The sequence below is a fragment of the Rana temporaria genome, chromosome 9 (genome assembly GCF_905171775.1).
Source record: "Rana temporaria chromosome 9, aRanTem1.1, whole genome shotgun sequence".
Taxonomy (NCBI): Eukaryota; Metazoa; Chordata; class Amphibia; order Anura; family Ranidae; genus Rana; species Rana temporaria.
Genome location: NC_053497.1, coordinates 65,501,781 through 65,525,462, shown reverse-complemented (window position 1 = coordinate 65,525,462; position 23,682 = coordinate 65,501,781). Strand labels below are relative to the sequence as shown.

General features: G+C 43.0%; 1 protein-coding gene across 1 annotated transcript in view; it reads right to left on the bottom strand.

Moving 5' to 3' along the window:
- Positions 1–11,579: 11,579 nt before the first annotated feature.
- WDR44 (WD repeat domain 44) overlaps positions 11,580–23,682 on the bottom strand; it is a 125,881-nt gene continuing 113,778 nt past the window's right edge. The window contains exons 18-20 of the mRNA XM_040323687.1: positions 18,365–18,492; positions 14,084–14,218; positions 11,580–11,945 (exon numbers count right to left, since the gene is read on the bottom strand). Of these exons, the coding sequence (XP_040179621.1) occupies positions 11,851–11,945; positions 14,084–14,218; positions 18,365–18,492 (358 nt within the window). The 3' untranslated portion in view covers positions 11,580–11,850. The remainder of the gene's footprint in view (positions 11,946–14,083; positions 14,219–18,364; positions 18,493–23,682) is intronic.

The following is a 23,682-nucleotide window of genomic DNA, read 5'->3' as shown; positions in this document are numbered from 1 at the left end:
TGCACACTGGGATATTCCACGGACGGCGCATGCGCCGTTCGTAAAAAAAAGTCAATCACGTCGGGTCCCCAATCATTTACATAAAACACGCCCCCTCATCCTCATTTGAATTAGGCGCGCTTACGCCGGCCCCATTTACGCTACGCCGCCGTGAGTTAGGAGGCAAGTGCTTTGTGAATACAGCACTTGCCTCTCTGACTTAAGGCGGCGTAGCGTAAATACGATACGCTACGCCCCTGTAAAAATACGCCGATCTACGTGAATCCAGCCCAGTGTATTTTAGGCTGCATTCACACCGGAGCGTTTTGTCGCCTGACGCTCAAAAACGCTAGAGGGGAAAAAATACATTACTGTCTATGGCGAATCGCGCAGTTTGGGCGTTTTTGAGCGTTTAATCAATAGAACATTTCACCCAGGCAGAAGATAAAAAAAAATCGCTGTATGCAAACGCGCAAATAAGCATGAATACGCCGGAAAAAACGACCGAACGACCTACGCTCAGGTGTGAATGCAGCCTTATATACAACTATATAGCTTTCTTTTCCAGTGCTAAACCTTTCACCCACCTTCTAAATTGCTGCATTTGGGTTTAAAGAGAGAGGTCCAGCCTAAACTCGTTAGTCTGGGCTTCTCCCAAGGGTCACAGGAGTGCAATTCATTTTGCACTCCTGTAACCAGTTTTCAGCAGAGAGCAGGCTGAAGTCTACTCTCTGCTGACATCACCGGAATCAGTCTAGGCACCGCATCATCACGACAATAAAGTCTGGATCCACCAGGTCCCTGGACTGATGCCCGTCACAGCCTCTCAGCGAGCCGATCCCTGCCCCTCCACAGCTAAGTGCTCCGGTGAGCGTGGGGGGTGGGTTTGCAGAGCGGAGAGCCGCTGACTGACAAGCAGCAGCTCTCTGCTCTGGGATCTGTGAGAACCAAGCTCGGTTCTCAGTGCAAAGGCGGTGGGGAACAAGTGCAGCATCAAAACCCATGCTGCATTCACCTAGGTAAATATCAGGGGGGAAGGGGACTTTACTCCTCTTGCAACTATTCTTTTTTGCACAATTCTCCTTTAAGTGGGCATGCTAGGGGGGTGGGCCCTATGCCTACATACTTTTGCTAATAGGCTTCCTTCATTCCCATTTCAAAACATTGGAAGGTATGTGTATGCTGTAGCTCTGCCCCTATATACAGCACCAGTTTAAAGTGGAAGTAAACCCTTTGTTTAACCACTTCAATACCAGGCACTTTCCCCCCCTTCCTGCCCAAGACCATTTATATTTTTCAGCGCTGTCGCACTTTGAATGACCATTACGCGGTCATGCAACACTGTACCCAAACTAAATGTTTATAATTTTCTTCCCACAAATAGAGATTTCTTTTGGTGGTATTTGATCACCTCTGCGGTTTAAAATTGTTGTGCTATAAAATGAAAAAAGAGCGACAATTAAAAAAAAAAAAAAACTGATAGGCACTAATAGGCAACACTGACGGCACTGGTAGATGGCACTGGATAGGCAGCACTGATGAGGAGCTACCGACAGGTACTTCTGCACTTCCATTGGCACTGACAGGCTTTATAGTGGGGCACAGGCTGGCATGTGATGGGCATCGATTGGCAGCTGAAGGGCATCTTTTAATGGGAGCTGTGCTGATAATCAATGTGCCGGCTGTTATCCTGATCAGGTCCCCCGCTGAGGAAGTTGCAATAATGTAACGCGTACTGGGGGAAGGAGCCTGGAGACACGTCACTCGCTGCCATTCTTTGGAAAAGATAATTTTCAAATGATCTGACATTTCTTACTGCCGTTTTTTATCTTGGCTAATGTGAGTAGCCTGTGTTATATTACTTTTAAAATAAATGTTTTAGCTCAGCAGAGAGCACTTAGATCTTGATTCCTTTTTTCATGGTATGGTCCGGTTTAACTACTGACTTGTGAGGAACTGATCCATGTATCCTGCTTGCTGGCTTTCCATGCTGAGAAATCTGCTTAATTGACCACCTGGTAAAACAGGGGTCCATGTTTGGAGGTGAGAGTACCCATTCTTACTGGTGGAGGGAGCACTTTAAGTTTGGATTTTAACCGTCACCTGGTGAAGATTCCTATTATCTGGTAATTTTGGAATTTGTTTCACATATTCGGACTTCATATTATTTATTTAATTTTTTCACTTATATATGTGTAGCGCCCCCTTAATTTCAGTATGGGCACTACGCTAAAGTTAGTGGGGAATGGGAGAGTTATTTTGCTCCCATTCACAATTTTCTAAATTTAGGCTGCTGTCATTCCGGAACTGTCCTGTAGGTCAGTCTGCGCTCCAGGGATGCAATCCTATCCCTGGGTGACAGTTGGCGATAGAGGGGTTCTGGCAGAGCTGCTTTTCCTCAGCAGCCAATTAGAGGAGTTTTTCCTCGCGGGGCATGCTGGGGGAGAGTATATCTGTGGCGGACGCCATTTTTGTGTTGTTCTTCGCGGGTTCCAGGTTCGGCACCCACCTTTAGGGTGTGCTCATCCAACGGACCCCTGCGATGGCCTTCCAGGCCAGGGTCACATGCTACGCGGAGCTCCACTTTGCTGACAAGGGCCCCAGTGACTTGCTGGGCCCCCCGCTTTACTGAGAGGATCCCAGGCTGGGTGCCGTTCGATGGGGGGTCGGCTTAAGGAGAACCCAGAGCAGGGCTTGAACGAACCATCGGGGATCTGGTGACCGGAATGCTGACAGCTACACTTTGCTGTCATCCGGTGACCTATGCTTAATCTACTGGGAGGATTCGCTCAATTCGTCCATTTAGCTCATTCAAGTACTAGGCCTGTGGCAGAGGCCTGTTCCTCCCAGCCATCTAAAGTGACACTTCGGCTGCCAGGCTTGTGGCAGAAGTCTGTCCGGAGGCACTTCACCCACTCTGGCTAGAGTGGCGACGAACTGTATCTACTACTATTGTATTACTGAGAGCAGGATTGCTCTTTCTCATATCCAGGCCTGATACTGCAAGTTTCTGTCTCTCGCTTCATCAACCTTCTTGCTCTACCTCATGTTGATGTTGGCCATGTTGGGCCTGGACATAAAGCATTTGAAAACCTTTATTCATTGACTGGACATTCGCTCACTACTCTACTCATCAACTACACCCCTAGACAACACTGAAAGGTAACTTAATATGCCGATCTCAACAACAACCAGTGGCTCATGCAGGGTAGCTCTACATATGGATTGATCTGTATACACACACACACACACACATATATATATTTATATATATATATTCTTATTGAATTTTGCGCTGCATTTTTTCTTTTTATACTCTTGTTATCCTGATCACATCATATGACGTCTGATCAGGATAACTAAACCACTTTGCCGTCATCATTCTGCTAAATGACGGGTGGCAAGTGGTTAAAGTTGCATCTACAGGTAAGCCTATAATAACGTTTACCGGTAGGTACAGTGAATATTTTAGAAACTTGCACGTCACTGGCACGTGCACTCTAAAGGGACAATATACCCCTGCCGTCCCTTCAGAGCTCCGTACCACACAGTGACTCCCACGTGCATGTCCGGGAGTAATGTCATTGTGGCACTGCCAGACACGGACTCAGAATAAATACTGGGTGAAGATGGAAGCGCCTGTCAGCAGTGATAGCGCAGCGCTGGAGGGCTTCGTTCGAAGGCAAGCATTTCATAGTGTACTAGTATGATGCATACTAGCACATTATGCCTTTACCTTTCAGGGTAAAACAAAAACTGGTGTGGTTTACTACTGGTTTAAATATTTAAAAGGAAAGCTAGAGCAACCTCCCCCATTCCGTCTTTAAAACCTACGCCCACAAGACTATGATGTTGCAATAAGTCCTTACCAGAGTCGGAGTCCATCTGGGTTCAGCCTCTCCCATGCATAGTCCCACATCTTAACTTGCTAAATGCACTAACAAGGTGGGGAGCTCCTATTTTTTTTGGAGCTGAGGAGTTCTCCAACTAGAGACGTCAGAACCTCATGTGGTGCACCTGAGCTGGTGTTTGGTTGCTTGAGCTCATGCTGCATATGTTGCTCTGCACACCTGGGCTGAATCTTGGTGCTGACAATTATTTGCTCCCACAGGCTTGTGCTTTTGCTTGTTTTTCCACCCCTTTCCTTCCTTAGGCCTATTTTTTTTCCCCTTTGTGGGAGTGATTTGGGTTTTTCTTTTGTCTGCAGTTTTTCCCTTTCACCCGTGTCATTTCCTGTGACCAGCGTGTGTGCATGATCCAGCCCAGGTTTAATGGTCTCAGGGCCGGCTATAGCATTCATTTTGCAGAGGGTCTCATGTGTCGGCCATCTTTGTTTTGGCATGTTTAGGCTCACGCATGTGTGAGGTGGGTTTTGCATTGGGAACATTTTCTGGTTTCCCTTGCTTTTGCTGATGGCAAACAGGGGGAGGAGAAAGGCGAGTCCCTTTTTCCCTTTCTGTGTAGTGCCGACATCCTTGCTCCAATAGGAACTTTCTGCCACAATACCAAGGCCTCCATGTGCTTAGGTAAGGTCCATCAGAGTGGTAAGTAAGAAGAGGAAAATTAGTGCCATTCCATGAGCGTGGCATTCGTCTTCTTGTGCACCCTAGCTCCCACTTTAAGTGTTTGTTGCCCCCCCCCCAAAAAAAAATAAGTGCTTTGTGCTGTGTAATTTGGCCCCCTGTATCACCTATAATACCTGGCTGATCCTGCCCTCTCCCCTGTAAACTGACCGCCGTTTATCATTGCTGCGGAGCCCTGAAACTGTGGTCAGTTTACATACCTCCATCGTCCGGTCCCCATCCACTCCCCTTCAGCCGGGGCACCCTTGAAAAGTATTTTTAGTCTTGAGGCACCCTGTCCAAGGTTTGGTTCACATAACAAAAAAAACAAAAAAAAACGCATCCTTCCTGACACACAGACCAATGCTCCGATCTTTAGGGGTGCCATTAATGCTCAACGGTATGCCCCCCCCCCACATGTTGGCAAACACAGGGTGTTTTGGTTTTGTACAATTTTTAAAGAAGGGTCAGACTTTTTCCCCCTGCATTTGAAAATTAATGGGCTGCCTTACACACAATACGCACCCACACAGATGTGAGCCAAGGGTTTGTTCACATGTGATGGAGGGGCAGTAAAACCACATGGTTAAGCAATTTTTTTTACCACCCCCAACTGCTTCCCATTTAGCTGCAGAGGCAGCAGCTGGGGGTGTACACATGCTGTGACTGCAGCTGGAGGTGTACCCCAAGACAGTGTTTTTCAACTCCAGTCCTCAAGGCGCCCCAACAGGTCATGTTTTCAGGATTTCCCTCAGATGAAACAGCTGTGAGAATTACCAAAGGCAGTGAAACTGATCAAATCACCTGTGCAAAACAATGGAGAGCCTGAAAACATGACCTTTTGGGGCACCTTGAGGACTGGAGTTGAGAAAAAATGCACTGCATTGCACATGGTTGCGGTGTGGTGAAGCTGCATCTATGGGGGTTAAAACAGGTTGTGAGGAGGCAACATATTGCCTCTTTACCACCTGTCAAATGCCTCTGAAAAGCGATCCAAGCATGACAAGCTTTTCAGAGGAGCAGCAGTCCTTGCTGGGGATTTGGGGGAAATCGGGCTCAGACAGCCCTTCTCTACCGTGATCCCACCCCTGAGGACCTTTGATGGCACCCGGATTTAGAAAGGCTGTTCTAATCTATCTACACTTCGTCCAGAAATCACTTTAGAAAAACAATTCTGCCTTTAGTTATAACTTTATTCTTGTTATTATTGTTTGACATTCAACCCCCATCCATGTCCTTCCAGTACTGGCCGCAGATGCGGGAAGGGATTACATTTGAACGTGTTATTCGCACACCCACATACATTGAACGATATACAAAAACTAAAGTCCATTCCCATTTTCTGTGATAAGCTTTTATTAAGATTTTTTTTTTTTCTTTTGTTACACCGTTTACCATCAACAACATTTCCGGAAGAAGAAGCCAGAATGTTATTTCATAGGTATTTAGTGATATTTACATACATTTCATTAACCAGAATATCTAAACAGAAAAAAGCCTCCACTTTTACTACAATAGTTAAAAAATGTAAACAAGTTTTTTTTCCCCATTTTTTATTTTATTTTTACACAGGGGGAGAAAACAAACACTAGAGCAAGAAAACTAAAAAAAAAAACTAAAAAGAAGAAAGTAAAAGTAACTTAAAGGGGTTCTCCACCCAGATATGGATTTCTCTAGCATACAGCTAGTTGTCACCTACTCAAGTTAAGTAGTGCGTCAACTAGATTTCCATAGTGCAAATGACCAAATGGACCTATTTTTCTTTTATTTTTTGATCATCTTATCCACTAGGCATCTGATACAGTTACCTATGGAACTGTAGGGTGGCAGCACCATGAAAACAGTCTTAAAGGGATAACCTGGCACCTGACTGCTGAGACAACTGAGCTGTAACCTGCTGAGAATTGTACAGATGCAGGGTGCAGAAACGCTTTACTCTCCCCTGATGAGTGAATGAAAGGAATGAGATTCTCTCTACTGTATACACAGAGATATTGTGCCCTAGTGTGCAAAGCAAGTGATACAAATCAACCAAAATTTCACAACAGAAATAAAAGACATAGCAATGGCAGCTAGTAGTATTCCAAGTCTGCATGATTTCTTTGTATACAATATATTGACCCAATAGAAACATTTTTATTTTAGTATGACCAGTAGGCAAGGAAAAGAATATAATGTGTGCAATATAAAAACTTATGTTTCCACGTATTACTTCAGAAATAAGACGATTTGCCAAGTTCTGCTTATAATAGCCGTCTATGTTTGTTTTGGAAGCATTATCCATTTTAAAATTGGTCAATCTACACAAACCAGATTTTTCAGTTTTGGGTAGATGTTGGTGAACTGAATGTACACCATTGGCTTCTTGGAGAATCCACTGTCGAGATTGGTTTAAATGAGTTCCCAGGACTGGCTATCTGCTGCAGCCATTATCCATACTCACTGAATTTATCATCTATTGATGCAGCAAGAACGTTGTGGTTCCCCCCTGTAGTAGAATGACAGTCTGTATGGGAAGATTATACATGAACTCCAGAGCCTAAGGCTGCATTCACACCTTGGTGTATTTACGCCCAACGCCCGTGCCGCTGGAGGGGTGATTTAACATTGATGTCTATGGAGATGGTTCACATCTCCACGCCGAACGCCGTACGCCTGAAGCTCAAAACAAGTCCCGGACCCTTTTTTTCAGGCGGCTTTCGGCATAGACAACAATGTTAAATGTTTTGTCAAAAAAAAAAAGGTTAAACGACTCGCTTTGTCGCAGCACAATACGCCGCAATTTGTTGCGGCAAAATACGCCGCGTTATAGTGTGAATGCAGCCTAATTCTTGCCAGTTCATTCCCCAGCAGATATGACATTAGCCGATTCAGCCCACCAGTGTATACCAATACCCTGACCATTGTATTGGTTATGAGAGCCAGAGATGGATACAGTAGCAGTTTTGTGTGAGACCTTATACTGTCTGCCTATCAACAAGGAAGCGACAGACACAAGGCCCAGAAAACATCTGGATTGGGGGATGTTCACTTTCTTCTGCCTCAAGACATCAACCTTATTTTTCTGACAGTCTAGAAGAGCGCTGCTATTCCTTTATTTTATTAACATTTAGCAAAATTAAGATATTGGCAAGGGGAAGGCGTGTACTAACGTATTTATTCTACCTAGAAGAGCTTCTGCTCCAACCAACATCTAGGATAACAATTTTGATTTCCTCCAAAGAGACCTCACATGTACATTCTGCCTGGTCAAGGTGATGGAGTGGCTTGCATGTTTAGAGAGCAGAAGCTTACCAAGCTAAAATCAAAGTGGGTTTTAAAGGCTAAACAGGTTTTTACCTTACTGCATTAAGGTAAAAATGTTTAGGCATCGGCATCGCCCCTTTTACCTACCTGAGCCCTCGTACAATCCAGCATTGTGCACATGTGCAGCTCTTCTCTCCCCTCACTTCTGGGTCTTGCTGCAGGACTGGGAGCCATTGCTGTCAAGCAAAGCCAATGACAAGGGAAGGGGGACGGAGCAGAGTCCCACTGTGCGATTGGGCGAGTGTCGCTTCCAATGGGGGCACTGGACAGAGGAGGGGCCAGGAGCGCCAGCGGGAGACCCAAAAAGAGGAGCTTTGCGGCTGCTCTGTGCAATTCCATTGCACAAAGCATGCAAGAATACACATGTTTTTTTTTACCTTTACAATAGCGTTAAGGTAGATAAACATTTAAAGTGGAGTTTCCATCCCAAATTTTTTTCATTATTGTGCTCATTAGACCTAAAAAAAGAAAAAAAAAAATTTTTTTACTCATCTGGAAATGCCTGTTGCTATGCGGTCCCACAAAATCTGCCTTTTGGATCCACCTAGGATTCTGACATCATCTCCCTCTAATGCTCCTGGGAAATGTGTGTCATAATTTCCCAGGATGCAGTGCGCTACCCAATTATAACTCCCCATCCAAGACTTCCAGGAAGTGCTTGTGAGCTTCACAATGCCCACAAGCAAAATGACAACGGTGTGGACATAATTTTATAAACTATCTTTTTTGAATAACTATGCGGAGCGGCGGCGGATTGTAAAATAGTAAGTGACCGGATTTATATTATAAAAACGCAGGATGAAAGGACATACATTTAAAAAATGCTAATTGTGGTTGGAACCCCGCTTTAAGTCAGTGTGCATGTGTACTAGGGGTTTTAGCTTGCTACCATAACCCCAGAAAAAAAAAAATGGCCAACCAACAAACAGGTAGCTGAAGAGAAAGCAAATCATCATGTTAACATCACCTTATGGACAACCATCATAGAGTGTGAAAAAGAAGTAAGAAAAAATATTTGGAGACAAAGTTAGCAAATGGTGTATGTGGTGTGTAAAGCTTTGTGGAGTTTGGGGATCCTTGAAATAGGCGTATAGTTGTGGCAGAATAAATACAGGCGGTCCCCAGGTTACAAACAAGACAGGGACTGCAGATTTGTTCTTAAGTTGAATCTGATTGTAAGTCAGAACAGGTAATTTTTGTATCTGCAGCCAAAAAGCTTTAAAGCTTTTTGAATAGCATAGAGAAGGGTCATCACCCCTGTAACATTTGTTTTGCTGTCTGTGTCCCTGTTCATAAGATTTCACCTCACTTTCTGTCCCAATTGGATTTTGAAAATTTGTGTTATTAGGGAAACAAGGGTTGGTGATAAAGCATCAGTGGAGAGGAGACACCTTTTTCCCCATATTAACTCTTACAGGAGAGAATTTCCCTTCCTAGGGGTAGATTTCCTCTCACTTCCTGTTGTCGCCCTTTGTTTGTAAGTCAGATGTTTGTAACTAGGGGACCGCCTGTACAGCAAGTCCAATGTACACTGTGTAACTAATAAACACATGATCTCTTTATGCTACGTTGGGAGCATCACAATTTCTGTAGCTTATGTAATGGAACTGATTTGTATTGCAGCCACATGAGATTATGAAGGGAACATACCATACCCATATGATGTACCCTGAAAGAAAAATAGTTTACATTCAGTTATCAGCACAGCTGGATAGGCCAATTCCAGGACCACTACACTGCCCTCATGGTACAAATAAAATCTGTTCTTAAATGTTTCACAGTAGGATTTCTCTCTCGATCTAGAAACAAACAATTTTGTCCTATGTCTGCCCTATATATTTTCCTGTCCCCACCCCTTAAAAGTGGGAGCCAGGGTCTGCGCCCACCTCCAAAGCTGCATCATCATGGCTGACACATGTTACAGTAATGAAGCTTTTTGCTGGTTCATAGGAGCAAAAAAGCACACTTCTATCCCAACGTAGGCCTGCCTAGAGATAACTATCTGTGTAATAGCCACACGCAGGGGGAGATTTACTAAAACCGGTGTACACATAATCTGGTGCAGCTGTACATAGTAACCAATCAGCTTCAAAATTCAGCTTGTTTAATTAAAGCTTTGACAATACAACCTATAAGCCAACAGGTTACATTGCACAGCTGCACCAGATTCTGTGAACCAGTTTTAGTAAAATCTTTTCCCACAGCCCTAGATTTTTTTTTTTTTTTCATCTGTCCATGAGTATTACTGGGACGCTCCATACATGGTGTGCATTCAAGTTGTATTTCTTTTCTGAAACTGCATGCTACGTTGCAATGTGAACAGTGCTAAAAAGGTGTTTTTTTTGTTTTTTTACAGGGTCAATCTACTCAAAAACAGTTACAAGTGGATACTGGGTGGATGAATTACCCAAAAGTTGTCTCAGGCAAAAAATAAAATAAGTTAGCACAACTGCCCGGAGCTCCAAGCACATCCAAGCCAAAATGTGGTAAAGCAAAAACCAAAAGGCCATTTTAGCTTCAAAAGGGAGGCAGAGAGGTTGAAGATTTTCTTTAACACGGACATCCAGATAAGTCAGTAATAAAGCACAGAAAGTCGTTTTAAAAGGGCAGCAGGGCTTGGGGGATAAAAACAGGTTAAAGTGGTTGTAAACCCACTTTGACAACTTGCACCTACAAGTAAGCCTAGATTAAGACTTACCTGTAGGTGCAAGAAATATCTCTGCACTGACGACTACGGTGCATGGGCGCCGTAGACAACGGTGCAGGCGCACCGAGCGTCCTGGCATTCTGAATGGGATAATGCCGGTCCCGCGTGCATGCGTGAGATTGACGTCATTGCCGCCCCGCCCAATCACAGCGCCGGAGCGGCGATACCAGGAACTAGCTCCAAGGGGAATGAGGAGCACTTCGGGGGCTTCAATTTCAGGTAAGTGCCACATGAGCCAGTATGCTAAGGCATACTAGCTCATTATGCCTCTCTCTTGCAGGTGTTTTTTTTTTTTCAGGATAAGTTTAAGAGGGTTTACTTCCTCTAACTTCTTGGCACTGGCCGCACACAAACATGCAGCCTCTTGGCGGGTGTGCCTTGGCGCTGAGCAGCCGCATATTTGCGTGCTTTAGTGCAAATGCAACTGTGCCGAGAGCATGTGCCCTGCGTGCTCCAGGTGGCTAACTGAAAGAAGAAGGGATCACCGCCATGATTAAGCACTAGCTCAGTGTGAAACGCGTCGGCTATCTACCTGTTCCTTTGTTGCACCTTGTGAAGTGATGTACTTGCTGTGTTTTTTTTAATAAAAGACAACCGTTTGGTCATTGGAGTGCGGCTATCCATCCTCTTTCTTCGTATCTTATGCATGGCTAACTGAAAGCTTTCAGATTATGTGACCGCCAAATCATAGTGGTCACATGATTATAAACCCTGTGTCATCACCTGGCATCCTAAACCCCTTAAAGAGTCGCTGGCTCCAAGTGGTTAAAGCAGCCAGATGCTGGATTTTACTTCCTCAGGCGGCACTAAAGAGAGGCCGCTGGAGCCAGACTAAATGACTCCATTTTGTTTTGCACTCATTTCAATATACCACTGGGGTTGATTTACTAAAAGCAGAAAGTAAAACAATCATTGGTTTCTGTGCACAGTTGCACCAGACTTTGCACTCTCCAGTTTTAGTAAATCAACCCCATTGTGTCTAAAAAGTGGCACTCCATGGATTGAACTTAAAATAAAAGCAGCCATGAATTCAACTAACTGTGTATTGTGTATGGTTAGGCTTTAATGTAATAAGCAGTTAAAAAAAAAAAAAAGAGGGGATCAGAAATGTGGTCACTGGGGAATCAGAGAGATGATCAGGAGAACAAACATTCTGGTCAAAGCATTACTGTAGAAACTGGATTATCGTTTGAACCCAAGATAGCTGTTGGGCCGTCTTCAAGTGCTGCAGTAATAGGACCCCCTGCTAGTATAACTGTTGGCTACCAATGTAGCTTTCCTCCATCACATAAGGACTTAAGACACGTTCTTTTTCTTGTTCATGAACACTTTGATGGCGCCTGTGAAATCTGCAGACAAGAGCACTTCTGTGTGGTCAGGCTTCAAAGCCCCTAAAAAAAAAAAAAAAAAAAAAAATAATTAGTTTTTTTCCTCAATGGAGAGAAAATAGCAATGGCCCAGTATTGATTGTAGCACCAATTCTTAGGCTGCATTCACACCTGAGCGCTCAAAAACGCTAGAGGGAAAAAAATACATTATTCCCTATGGAGATCATTCACATCTCCACGCCAAAACGCCTGACGCCGAACGCCTGAAGCTCAAACAAGTTCCGGACCTTAATGTGTGAATGGACTCTTCTAGCTCCTCTTTAAAATAAAAACTAAACTATAGCAGATAGATGTGAATCAGTCATAAGGACCAGATTTTTAGTTTAAATGCATTTTACACAGGCAAATATTAAACAATGATGTTCTGTATAACACACAGAGCCAATATAAGTACTGAATATGTCTTAAACTTTTTGTACTATATAAATATTTTGCGTAGCTGGAACAATACTTTGTAAGGGAGGGTTAGAACTTTGAGCCAATTAGATTCTATTGCTTTGCCAAATGGGAAAATGCTTATACAGAAAGGAAAAGCACAGGGATGGCCACAATGTTGTGTTTCACCTTACTTATCCAATCACAGGCTGGGTGGATCTTGGACTAGTGCCTAAACAGAATGAAACCTAAAAAAAGTATAACGTTAAAAAATAAAATAAAAAAAGAAGAAGAAGAAGGCCAACAGATAGCATTTTTTATGACACAAAATTTCTTCGGTCATAAAGCCTTCTTCCTGCCTGTCAGATCAGTGCACATTTACAGCGGCGCTCTTTTCTGGGATCTTTGGATCCCCCTTGTGGTCAGCGTCTTGCCTGACCTGGAGGATCTATACTCAGGCAAAAAAAATAAAAAAGTTAACCAAAAATCCTGCAAAAACTGGCAGACTCGATGGACCACTTTTTTCCTGCTGCCACCTTTAGGTTTTTAGATTTCTGTGCATATGTTCGGGAGTGACATCGCAGCCAGATCATTTAAATCGTCCGAAAAGTCCAAACCCGGAAGGAAGACCAGGTGAAGATATATACACCAGTGACAGCCAAGAGCGCTGACACCAGTGCTGTAGGGATTGCTTATCAGGTTAGTCGGTGTGGAGTGTCGTTCTCGCCCCCTCCCTTGAGGGGGCGAGCAGGAGAGTCAGGACGCTCTCTACGTTGCAGATAAAGGAGCTGTGTGTTAGTGGGCGTCCTGACTCTCCTGCTCACCCCCTCCTCAAGGGAGGGGGCAAGCACGACACTCCACACCAGGGAGAAAGCCTCGCATTACTGTGTGGAGTTACAGACAGAAGAACAGGAAGTGAGGATTTCTCAGAAGAAATAAGGACATTTAAAAGCAAAATGGAAGGATGAGGTAAGTGAAGGAGGACTGCACTAAGGTAAAGGAAGCTATTTAGGGAAACTTTTTTTACCTTTACAACCCCTTTAAAGTGGTTCAGGATTGGCTCCATCTCCAATCCCTATACTTTGCATAAGTCAGCCCCCTTTAATGCAAATCCTTGGTACTGACTAATTTTGAGCGGGAGATTTAACTTTCCTGAAAAGGTTACGTACCTACAAGTTAAGTATTGATGACGGGCTGGCCACCTTCATTGCATATCTAAACATATTTTTGAAGTGAATATTTGTAGGACACAGGAGGTTTGGGTCCGATTGTTTAGATACACAATCTTAGGAACCAAAGCGTCTGTATAACAGGACTTCTGGGACGCTATATTACACACCCACATATCTCCAAATTAAATATATATTTATAATTACAATATTTTACAGCTGTTAATTGAGATTTGACATAAACCCATAAAAGGCAACACAATCATATCCAACCAGTGATTGGGACTGAAGTTTGCCATTTAGTGTATGCGGCTCGCAATTAAAAAACACAGGAATACCAGATGCACATAATTTGATATTTGATCACTATAATCACACAAGAAAACATTTGTATTTTAAACGGACACAAGGACACTGCTCACTGTCAAATATTTATGCTGCTATTTATCTTAACTTTGGCCTCCCTGCCAGTGATCAGACTTAGTTGTCACTTAGCAGAACTGACACAAAGGAAATAAGATATGAATACTAATAAAGAAATTTAGGTTTACCAATTTTTGAACACAAAGTAAAACCATTAACAAAACCAATACTCACCAGAAGGTATGTGATCTACGGACTCTCCTTGTTCCCCCTTGTGGTCAGCATCTTGCCTCTCAGATGACGCATCTGGCGATACCATCAGGCTGGGGTTTGGGGCAAAGATTGCCGATGTGACAACTGCATTATGTGCTGCAAAATTACATATTTAGACAGATTAGATCTGAAAGATATCCCATAAAACAGTGCAAAGGTAAAGGTGATAGGCAAAAGACAATCAGATCTTTTCATAAATGATCCGATTACTGCAAATATGACTGCTTGATTCATTTACATTGCTCCATAGAGCAGAAGCAGAGAAATTTTTACATTGCTGCCATGGACCTGTTTTTTTGGCAAAAACGTTGTCATTACGGTACTTAAAATCAGAAGGTAATATTTTTTTTTAAGGACAAAAAATATATATATATATATATATATATATATATATATATATATATATATATATATATATATATATATATATATATATATATATATATATATATATATTAAAAAAAAAAAAAAACATGCATTTTATGCTTTAATTTGTTCTGCTTAAAATGACACCAAAATTCTGATTCTAGTACAAGGCATTGTTGGATGAAAAGGGTTATCAGAATTTATTTTTGCCATCAGTGTCCCATTGTGGAAATTTCTCTTCACTGTCCCAGAGCCACACAGGAAATCCCTGCAAATTAAGGGGATTCCTTAAGGACCATTGTCCTCATGGAAGATTTCCACTTTTACTTTACCTTTCTGGAAACCCATCTTTTTAGATTCCCCATTGAGTGTTATTTAGCTGCACGCCCCCCCCAAGATAAGGTAACCAGTTTAGACATTTACCTCACAGAGGTGATGGCTAATATAAAAATACAATTATTGTGACAGAGAGGAAGGTTTCTAACGGGTTCAAATTGCAGCTTCTGAAGAGCAGAAAGAACCAGATGCAGTTCCCATGGAATCACTGGGGATCTACATGGAAAGACCTTATGTAGAAAAGGTCTGTCAAAGAGTGACAGGCCAACAGACTCTGAAAAAAGGAAAGACCCTTCCAGACCAAGCTGCAGGAAGGAGGACAAGATTCATCCCACAAAAGAAACCCCTGGGTGGAAGCCCCAAGACTCGCACAAGGTGAAGTATGCCTTCCATGTCCGATGACAGACCTTGCGTTAAGTAGCTTTCATAGCTATGAGCACCATAGGAGTCACAGACTCAAAGATGCTCCTGACTGGAGCCAGTCCACAGCAATCAGGATTAACTGAACACTTTACATTTTGATCCTGCAGAGCAGATGAAGAAGTTTAGAAGGCCTTATAAACCTTCCTACCATGCATTACTCATGTAGTTTCATGGTGTCATTTGTTGGCCTGTATGCTCAGATTATAGTAGAGTAAGCCTTCACATTCCTTTGTCAGCTATTTGTGTTTAAACATCAGGCATGGCATCACACAGGTTAATGCATGACTATAACACAGTGCAAGTAATGCATTGTCTGTAGTTATGGAGCTGACAATTCCTGTGAATATCCCACAATCCCTGGGTCTCTCAGTCTAGCACCAGTGCAGATTCAGTAATTAGATCTGACAGACAGACCGCCATATTGGCACTCACGCATTTGGATTGGATGCTGCGCAATCCAGAATAAGTTGCTTTTCCCTTTAGTGAATAGGGACAAGCTAGGTGAAGGAATGCATGGACATAGGGAAATGAACCAGCCATGACACAAAAAAAATGCAACTACAACATGCAAGCCCAAGACTACTTATAAAAAAGGGGAGGTAATGCATGGTTTAGGGTGTACCAATCCAACAATGCTACAAAAGCAGCCACTGCTTCCACTAGAAGATCTATTTACCTGGCCAACAATTGTTCGTTTGTTGCGGTTGAACCTGAAGGAGAGGAGGTCCACATCCAGGTTCCTTCCATGGCAACACAGATCCTGGGAAATCTCCAAGTGTAGGGAACACTGTCCCTGGTCCAGGCACTGCTGGCTGAGAAAATCTGTCAGCCAACTGTCTGCATGAGGAGTGTACACCGCTGACCATGTTGGAACGTGAAGTTCTGCTCAGGACAGGATCTGTCTCAAAACGTTGGATTCTTCCCATTTGGCTAATGTACGCTACCACCATGCTGCTATCTGACTAATGCCACATCAGATGACTCTTAAGTAGGATGGTCCAATGCTGCAGACACAACCGAATTGGCCAAAGCTCCAAGATGTTGTTCAGGAGATGCATTGCTCTGATGACCAAGTCCCCGACACCGACAGAGTGCCATGAACTCCTCCCAAACCCAAAACACTGGTGTTTATTATAGGGATCCAAAAAGAGAAAAGTAGCTCTAGAATCTGGAGAGTCCTTTCTTCCAAAGCCAGGCAGGACCTAGTCTTTGGCATCAACCAAGTTGGTCTGTTGAGAGATTGTTGCAGATGTCTAGAGTAAAATAGGGCAAAGGGAAAGGAGACCACCATCAGGCCCAGGACCCTCATGCAAAACTAGCAAGTCAGACAGCTTCTAGACTGGAGATTTCAAACTGGAGACCAAAAAGTCTAAAGTTTCTCCTGTCAAGGAACACCCTGGCCTGAGATATCCGGAGCTTCTTGCACAATGGTTCTCTAGTCCAGTGATCGCAACCTTTCAAACAATTTGCCTTATACACACACACACACACACACACACACACACTGCTCTGGCTCCCTGCCCCCTCTTCATCACACTGCTGCCTTACAGACTTTTCACTGGATCTCACCTCCTTATCCAGACATGTGCTGGAGGAGCTCAGTGCTCCCTCCCACAGTCTGATCAGAAATGCCATTCAGAGTCCCCTTCTTCACCTCCGGCTCTCTGCACTAATCCTGGCACCTCCTTCTGCATTCACAGGAGCCAAAACTACAGAGGAGGCATCAGGTATCAAGCACGCTGACAGTATTACCTGTCAGCGCAAATTAGGAACACTGGAAACATTGGGCTGTACACATCTGCCACAATGTTGTTATGCGGCAGAACCCCTGGGCAGAACCCCTGGGGGCCACCAACATTTTCTCATGGTCCATGGACTAATGGTTGGTGACCGCTGCTCTTGTCCAATACTTTAGCCAAAGTGCCTTAAGGCTTGATATGAGAAATTGGAAAGAAAGCTTCCAAAATGGTCATAACAGAAATTGTAATCTACAACCATCTGCTCCATGCGTTCAATAAGCAAAGGATCAACTGCAGCACTGGTTAGATCTCTTTTACGGGATTTTGATCAATTAGACAATAATGAATCCAGTCCCAGCCACAATCGGGTGAAGGGCAGGAATCTCAAATTCCTCCTAGGAAACCAGAAAATAAAAAAAATAAGGCATGCTGGTATTAGGCAGGGTTATCCTGGGCTGGACTACAGTTTAGTTTATTTGCCAATGTCCAAACCTCCTGTAGATGGCAGTATACCTCAAAAAGGTTAAATACCTCAATGGGTCAGCAAGAAACAGCACTGCTCTTAAAATAAAAAAAATATTAGGGCTGTGCGTTAAACGCGATATTAACGGCGTTAACGCAAACCCATGTTAACGCCGTCAATATTTGTTATCGCGCGATTAACGCAGGAGCGCTCGGGGTGGACATGCAGAGTGTGCAGCGGCGCGGCTTACCTTCTCGCTGGATTCACAGGCAAGTTACTCACCTTGTCCCTGGATCCAGCGATGCCACCCCGCTGTGTGATCGAGCGGGTCCTCCTCGCTCGGCGGGTCCTCCTCGCTCGATTCACAGTGTGTGTGCCGCCGATCTCCGTTCCCTGCGACGTTACGACGCACGGGAGCGGAGAACGGCGCCAAATTCAAAAAAGTAAACAAACACAATACACACAGTATACTGTAATCTTATAGATTACAGTACTGTATGTAAAAAATACACACACCCCTTGTTCCTAGTGGTCTGCCCAGTGTCCTACATGTACTTTTATAAAATAAAAACTATTCTTTCTGCCTGAAAACTGTAGATTGTCCAAAAGTGTCCCTTTATGTCAAAAATGGTTTTAGATCAGCTAGAAAACAGCGATCATAAATTATAATCACTTGCAGAATTGTGCGATATTTGTGGGGAAATTCGTCATAAATTAGATAGATTAATCTTGAGTTAACTATGACATTAATGCGATTAAAAATTTTAATCGTTTGACAGCACTAAAAAATATGCTTTATGCAAGCAGTACCACCATTACTCTATGTCAAAATATAGCATTATATCTGTTTTGACAAGCTTGCTCTTATAAGCATGCAAAATGTTACACTGAATGTAAGAAAATATGAGGTCATACCTTTTATACCCTCCCAGAAGTCATTGCGGTCTCTTCTTACGGAGGTGAACTTGCTTAGATCATGATACGTACTCCAGGTATAAACATATTTATCTTCAGAACCACTAATTATATATGTATAATCATGGCTGTAAAAAAAGAAAAGGGGAAAAAAAGACTGAAATTGTAACAGATCAATACAAAAGTAACAATGCCCTTGTAGAGTACAGGCAACTGCTTAGAAGAGAAAACTTCACTAATGATGCATGTGTAGCTACAACACTATTTATTTTTTCAAGGTGGTCATCAATAAATGAACAGTCCTGCTATAGAAGCTGCGTGTGCAGAGCGCTGGCATTTTCTTATTTGGAAGAAGTCTTATTTCTTTTATGAAGTAACTCATTCATTATTTATACGAGGGAAAAAAAAAAAGACAATATATGTAAAATTTGGGATTTAGTTTTAAAATTGCTTTAAAGGGTCACTAAAGGAAAACATTTTTTTAGCTGAAATGACTGTTTACAGGGCATAGAGACATAATAGTTAACTGATTCCTTTTAAAAATGATTACAACTAGATAAAAAAACAATCATATAATGTACCTGCAGTGTAGTTTCGTTTTTGCTGTTGTTTGCTGGTTCTCTGATGTACAGAGAGCCACTAGAGGGCAGTCAGCCAATAGAGATCAGTGATACTTTGTCTAAAACTCCTCAGCACCAATCCAGTTTCGTTTTACACACAGCTCCTTGATTAGTGACCACCGTGAGAAATCTCCCAGTACTGTGGTTATCAGGAAACAGGCAACCAGGAAGTGTCCAGAACAGAGAGGATTTACAGCAACATCAAAGCAAAAACGAACACTGAGGACATGAAACCAGGACTGCAGCAAGGTAAAGGAAGCTATTTAGCTAAAAAAAAAAATTCCTTTAGTGACCCTTTAAATATTATTGTTTTAACCCCTTCACACCTAAGGGTAAAACATATTAAAGAGGTAGATTTTTTTTTTTAAACCTGACAGGCAAATGTCATAATGTGCTTGTATGCACTGCATACTAGCACATTATGTGAAACTTGTGAAAATGAAGCCTTCCAGAGGTGTGCCATCATCACTGAAGGTGCTTCCATCTTCACCTGGTCTTTTTTCCAGATTTGAGTCTGTAAATGCCCGGAGCCGCAATGACATGACTGGGCAGCCGTTTACGGCACAGGACTCTGAAGGAATGGCACATGTATACCATTCCTTCAGATCGCATGTGCTGGTGACATCACTGGCTGCATTTACAGTAAATATCTCCTAAACGTGCACGTTTAGAAAATATTTACAGTACCACCTATAGATAAGCCAGGCTTACCTGTAGGTAAAGTTAATGCCTGGGAGTTTACTCTCACTTTAACGTCCAAGCACAATTTTGCAACTTTGACATGTGTTAGTAAATCCGTACATATCACCACACCTACTTTGTACATTCAGGTGGATTATACTGTGTTTTGTTCAGGACAAAATTGGGCTCTCTTTTGGTGGCAAATAGTAATGGATATTTCCTTTTTTTTCTCATCAAAAGGGGAACTGGCCCAAAATAGTTCCCCGTACTACAGCCCAAGCACAATAGTGAGCATTTTGCATTTTTTTAGTGTTTTTTAGTGTTCACATCATATGTTTATTGTATTCACCTCCTTCCCCTTTTTTAGTAGTCACTTAGTTTATTTATTTATTTTTCACCAGGGTCACCTACCCACATGGGTACCCAAATTTCTTTGTGTTATTAGCTTTCACAGCGCTTCACCACCACCCATCTATATTTGTATTTTTTCTGTTTAAGGCAGACTATCAGGTGATTGCAGCAGTGCCCCCCGGGGTCCAGCATAGATAGCGCAAGAGTACCACCCTGGCAGTGACCTAGATCAAACCTTGATCTAGGTATTTTTTCCATTTATTTATACACACACTTTTTTCCCCCTGTCTGTAAGGAGAGAAACACAGAGGTGGGCTTCACAGTGACTGGTCACTGGGGTAGGCAATCAAAGGCTAACAAAGCAATTAGGTGACCTGGAATCGGGAGTTCCGGGTACTGATCGTTCATACAAGACCAGGGGCGCTCTGTTAGACCTCATCTCTGTGCTGGGAGTGCAGTGTGCTACCAGCACAGAGAGATACGCAGATATATGGCCCCATACCAAAAAGCTCAGTACAGTGAGGCCGCATACATGTGCTCTGTGTATAAGGACAAGCATTTGTTCTCTTTTGTATTAAATAAATACAATTAAATTGTTTAGACATTGAAACTATCCCCTTGGCATTTGGAACAATAGTAACTCATAATGTATAGTCTAGCAGTGAGGTTAATGGTCGTGAAAAACTGAATACAATACAGATGGACTTCTGATCACCATGGCTGACTTCACCAACAGTCCTTTAGTGTGTGTGTGTGTGTGTGTGTGTGTGTGTGTGTGTGTGTGTGTGTGTTACGGTCAGTATCACAATTTTTTTTTTAATCAGTTTTTAAACTCCATTTGTTTATTAGTTGTATTGCTGATTTTTTTTATTTTCAATGTCATATTACAGTTTATTACGGTGAATTGGACACTTGCTTGTATTTGTCTGTTTCTTAGGCTGCATTCACACCTAAGCGACAGCCGCGTACGCGTGTAGCGGCAGATTTGCCGCGATTACAAATGTATCTTTTTTTTTTTTCTAAAGTATTCCCATTGCTGTCTATGGGAAAACGCGCCTGTCGCGTGAAAAAAAGGGTCCGGGACTTTTTTTCAGGCGACAGGCGTTGCGCGTCTATGAGATGTGAACCATCTCCATAGACGGCAATGGGAATTCTCCCCTCAAGCGACAGAAGCGTCCCGCGTCGGGCGTTTTGTCGCTTAGGTGTGAATGGGGCCTTAGGGCCTTGAAACATTAGAAAGGTGTCACTGTTTTTGCTTCTTTTTTTGAAAACTTGAATAAAAATGTAAAGAATCGAAAAATAAAATCGTTTCAAAGCAGGCATTAAAAACTAGTTGCTATGAGCAACATCTATACACTGATCAGCCATAACATTAAGACCCCTGACAGGTGAAGTGAACATTGATTATTTTGTTACAATGGCATCTGAAAGTCAGTGAGATATATTAAAGAGCAAAAATAAATCAAATACACAATAAATAGGTTGTTCTTGAAGTATTGAAGCAGAGAAAAAAAATAAAAAATGGGCATTGCAGTTTGTTACATATGATTCTGTGCAGCCGAAGACAGGTCAGGGTGCCCATGCTGACCCATGTTCACATCCAAATGCACCTAAAACGGGCACATCAGCATCAGAACTGGGCCACAGAGCAATGGAATAAGGTGGCCTGGTCTGATGAATCACCTTTTCTTTTACATCATGTGAACGGCCAGGTACATGTGTGTTGCTTAATGGAGGAAGAGATGGCACCAGATGCAGTATGGCAAGAAGGCAAGTCGATGGAGGAAGTGTGATGCTTTGGGCAATGTTCTGCTGGGAAAGCTTGGGTCCTGCCATTCATGTGGATGTTATTTTGACACATACCACCTACCCAACATTGTTGCTGACCAAGTATACCCAATCAGAGAAACGGCATTCCCTGATATTGGCCTCTTTCAGCAGAATAATGCACCCTGCCAAACTGTAAAAATGGTTCAAGAACAGTTTCAGGAGTTTGAGGTGTTGACTTGGCTTTCAAATTCCCCAGATCTCAATCCAGTCGAGCATCTGTGGGATGTGCTGGGAAAACCAGTCCAATCCACCTCACAATTTCCAGGACTTAAAAAAAAAAAAAAAAGCAGAGAGCGATCTGAAATCCACTCTCTGCTGATGTCACCAGGATCAGTCGAGGCAGCACGTCATCCCAACTTATAAAGTCTGATCCAGCTGCCTGGACAGATGGCAGTCTCAGCGAGAAGCTGAAAATGGCCACTCCCTGCCCCTCCACAGCTCAGCACTCCAACGAACATTGAGGATCAGGAACAAAGAGATTTTTAATACAGCTTACCTGTAAAATCTTTTTCTTGGAGTACATCACGGGACACAGAGCGGCATTCATTACTATATGGGTTATATGGAGTACCTTCAGGTGTAGACACTGGCAATCTCAAACAGGAAATGCCCCTCCCTATATAACCCCCTCCCATAGGAGGAGTACCTCAGTTTTGTAGCAAGCAGTATGCCTCCCAAAATGGTCCTCAAAAAAGAGGGGTGGGAGCTCTGTGTCCCGTGATGTACTCCAAGAAAAAGATTTTACAGGTAAGCTGTATTAAAAATCTCTTTTTCTTTATCGTACATCACGGGACACAGAGCGGCATTCATTACTATATGGGATGTCCCAAAGCAATGCTTACAATGAGGGGAGGGAGAACATCTCCAAGACAAAAGGATTTAATTTAGAGATATACTCAAATCATAATAAATCCAACTTAGTTGAGAAAAATAATTTTAAATTTAACTCAAAAAAGAGGAGCCCCCGGAATCCGAGGGTCTCAAACTGCAGCCTGCAGCACTGCCTGCCCGAAGGCAGTATCAGTATTCCTTCTTACGTCCAACTTGTAGAATTTTGTAAACGTGTGGACAGAAGACCAGGTTGCCGCCTTGCAAACTTGAGCCATAGAGATCTGGTGGTGTGCTGCCCAGGAGGCGCCCATGGCTCTAGTAGAATGAGCCTTTAATGATACTGGAGGAGGCAACCCTTTCAAGCCGTAGGCCTGAGTGATTAATTGCTTAATCCACCTAGAAATGGTGGACTTTGCAGCTGCCTGCCCCTTCTTGGGCCCATCCGGTAGAATGAACAGCACATCTGTTTTCCGGATCTTCTTTGTAGCTTTAAGATAGGCCTTCATGGCCCTGACAATATCCAAGGTATGCAGCAACCCTTCCTTTCTGGAAGTAGGTTTAGGGAAGAAGGATGGTAATACCAAATCCTGGTTCAAATGAAAACTGGATATGACCTTCGGTAGGAAGGAAGGATGAGGGCGGAGAACGACCCTGTCCTTATGAAAAACAAGATATGGTTCCTTACAGGATAAGGCCGCTAGCTCCGAAACTCTTCTTGCGGAAACTATGGCAACCAAAAATACTAACTTCCTTGTCAGTAGAACCAAAGGAATTTCAGCCAACGGCTCAAACGGTTGTTTCTGTAAACTTGACAGAACAAGATTTAAATCCCACGGACAAAGCGGGGATTTAACTGGAGGTCTAATACGTAAGACCCCTTGAAGGAAGGTCTTAACCAGCGAGTGGGTGGCCAGCGGCCGCTGAAACCACACTGACAGAGCAGAAATCTGTCCTTTGATTGTGCTTAATGCCAATCCTTTATCCACTCCTAGCTGGAGAAAACTT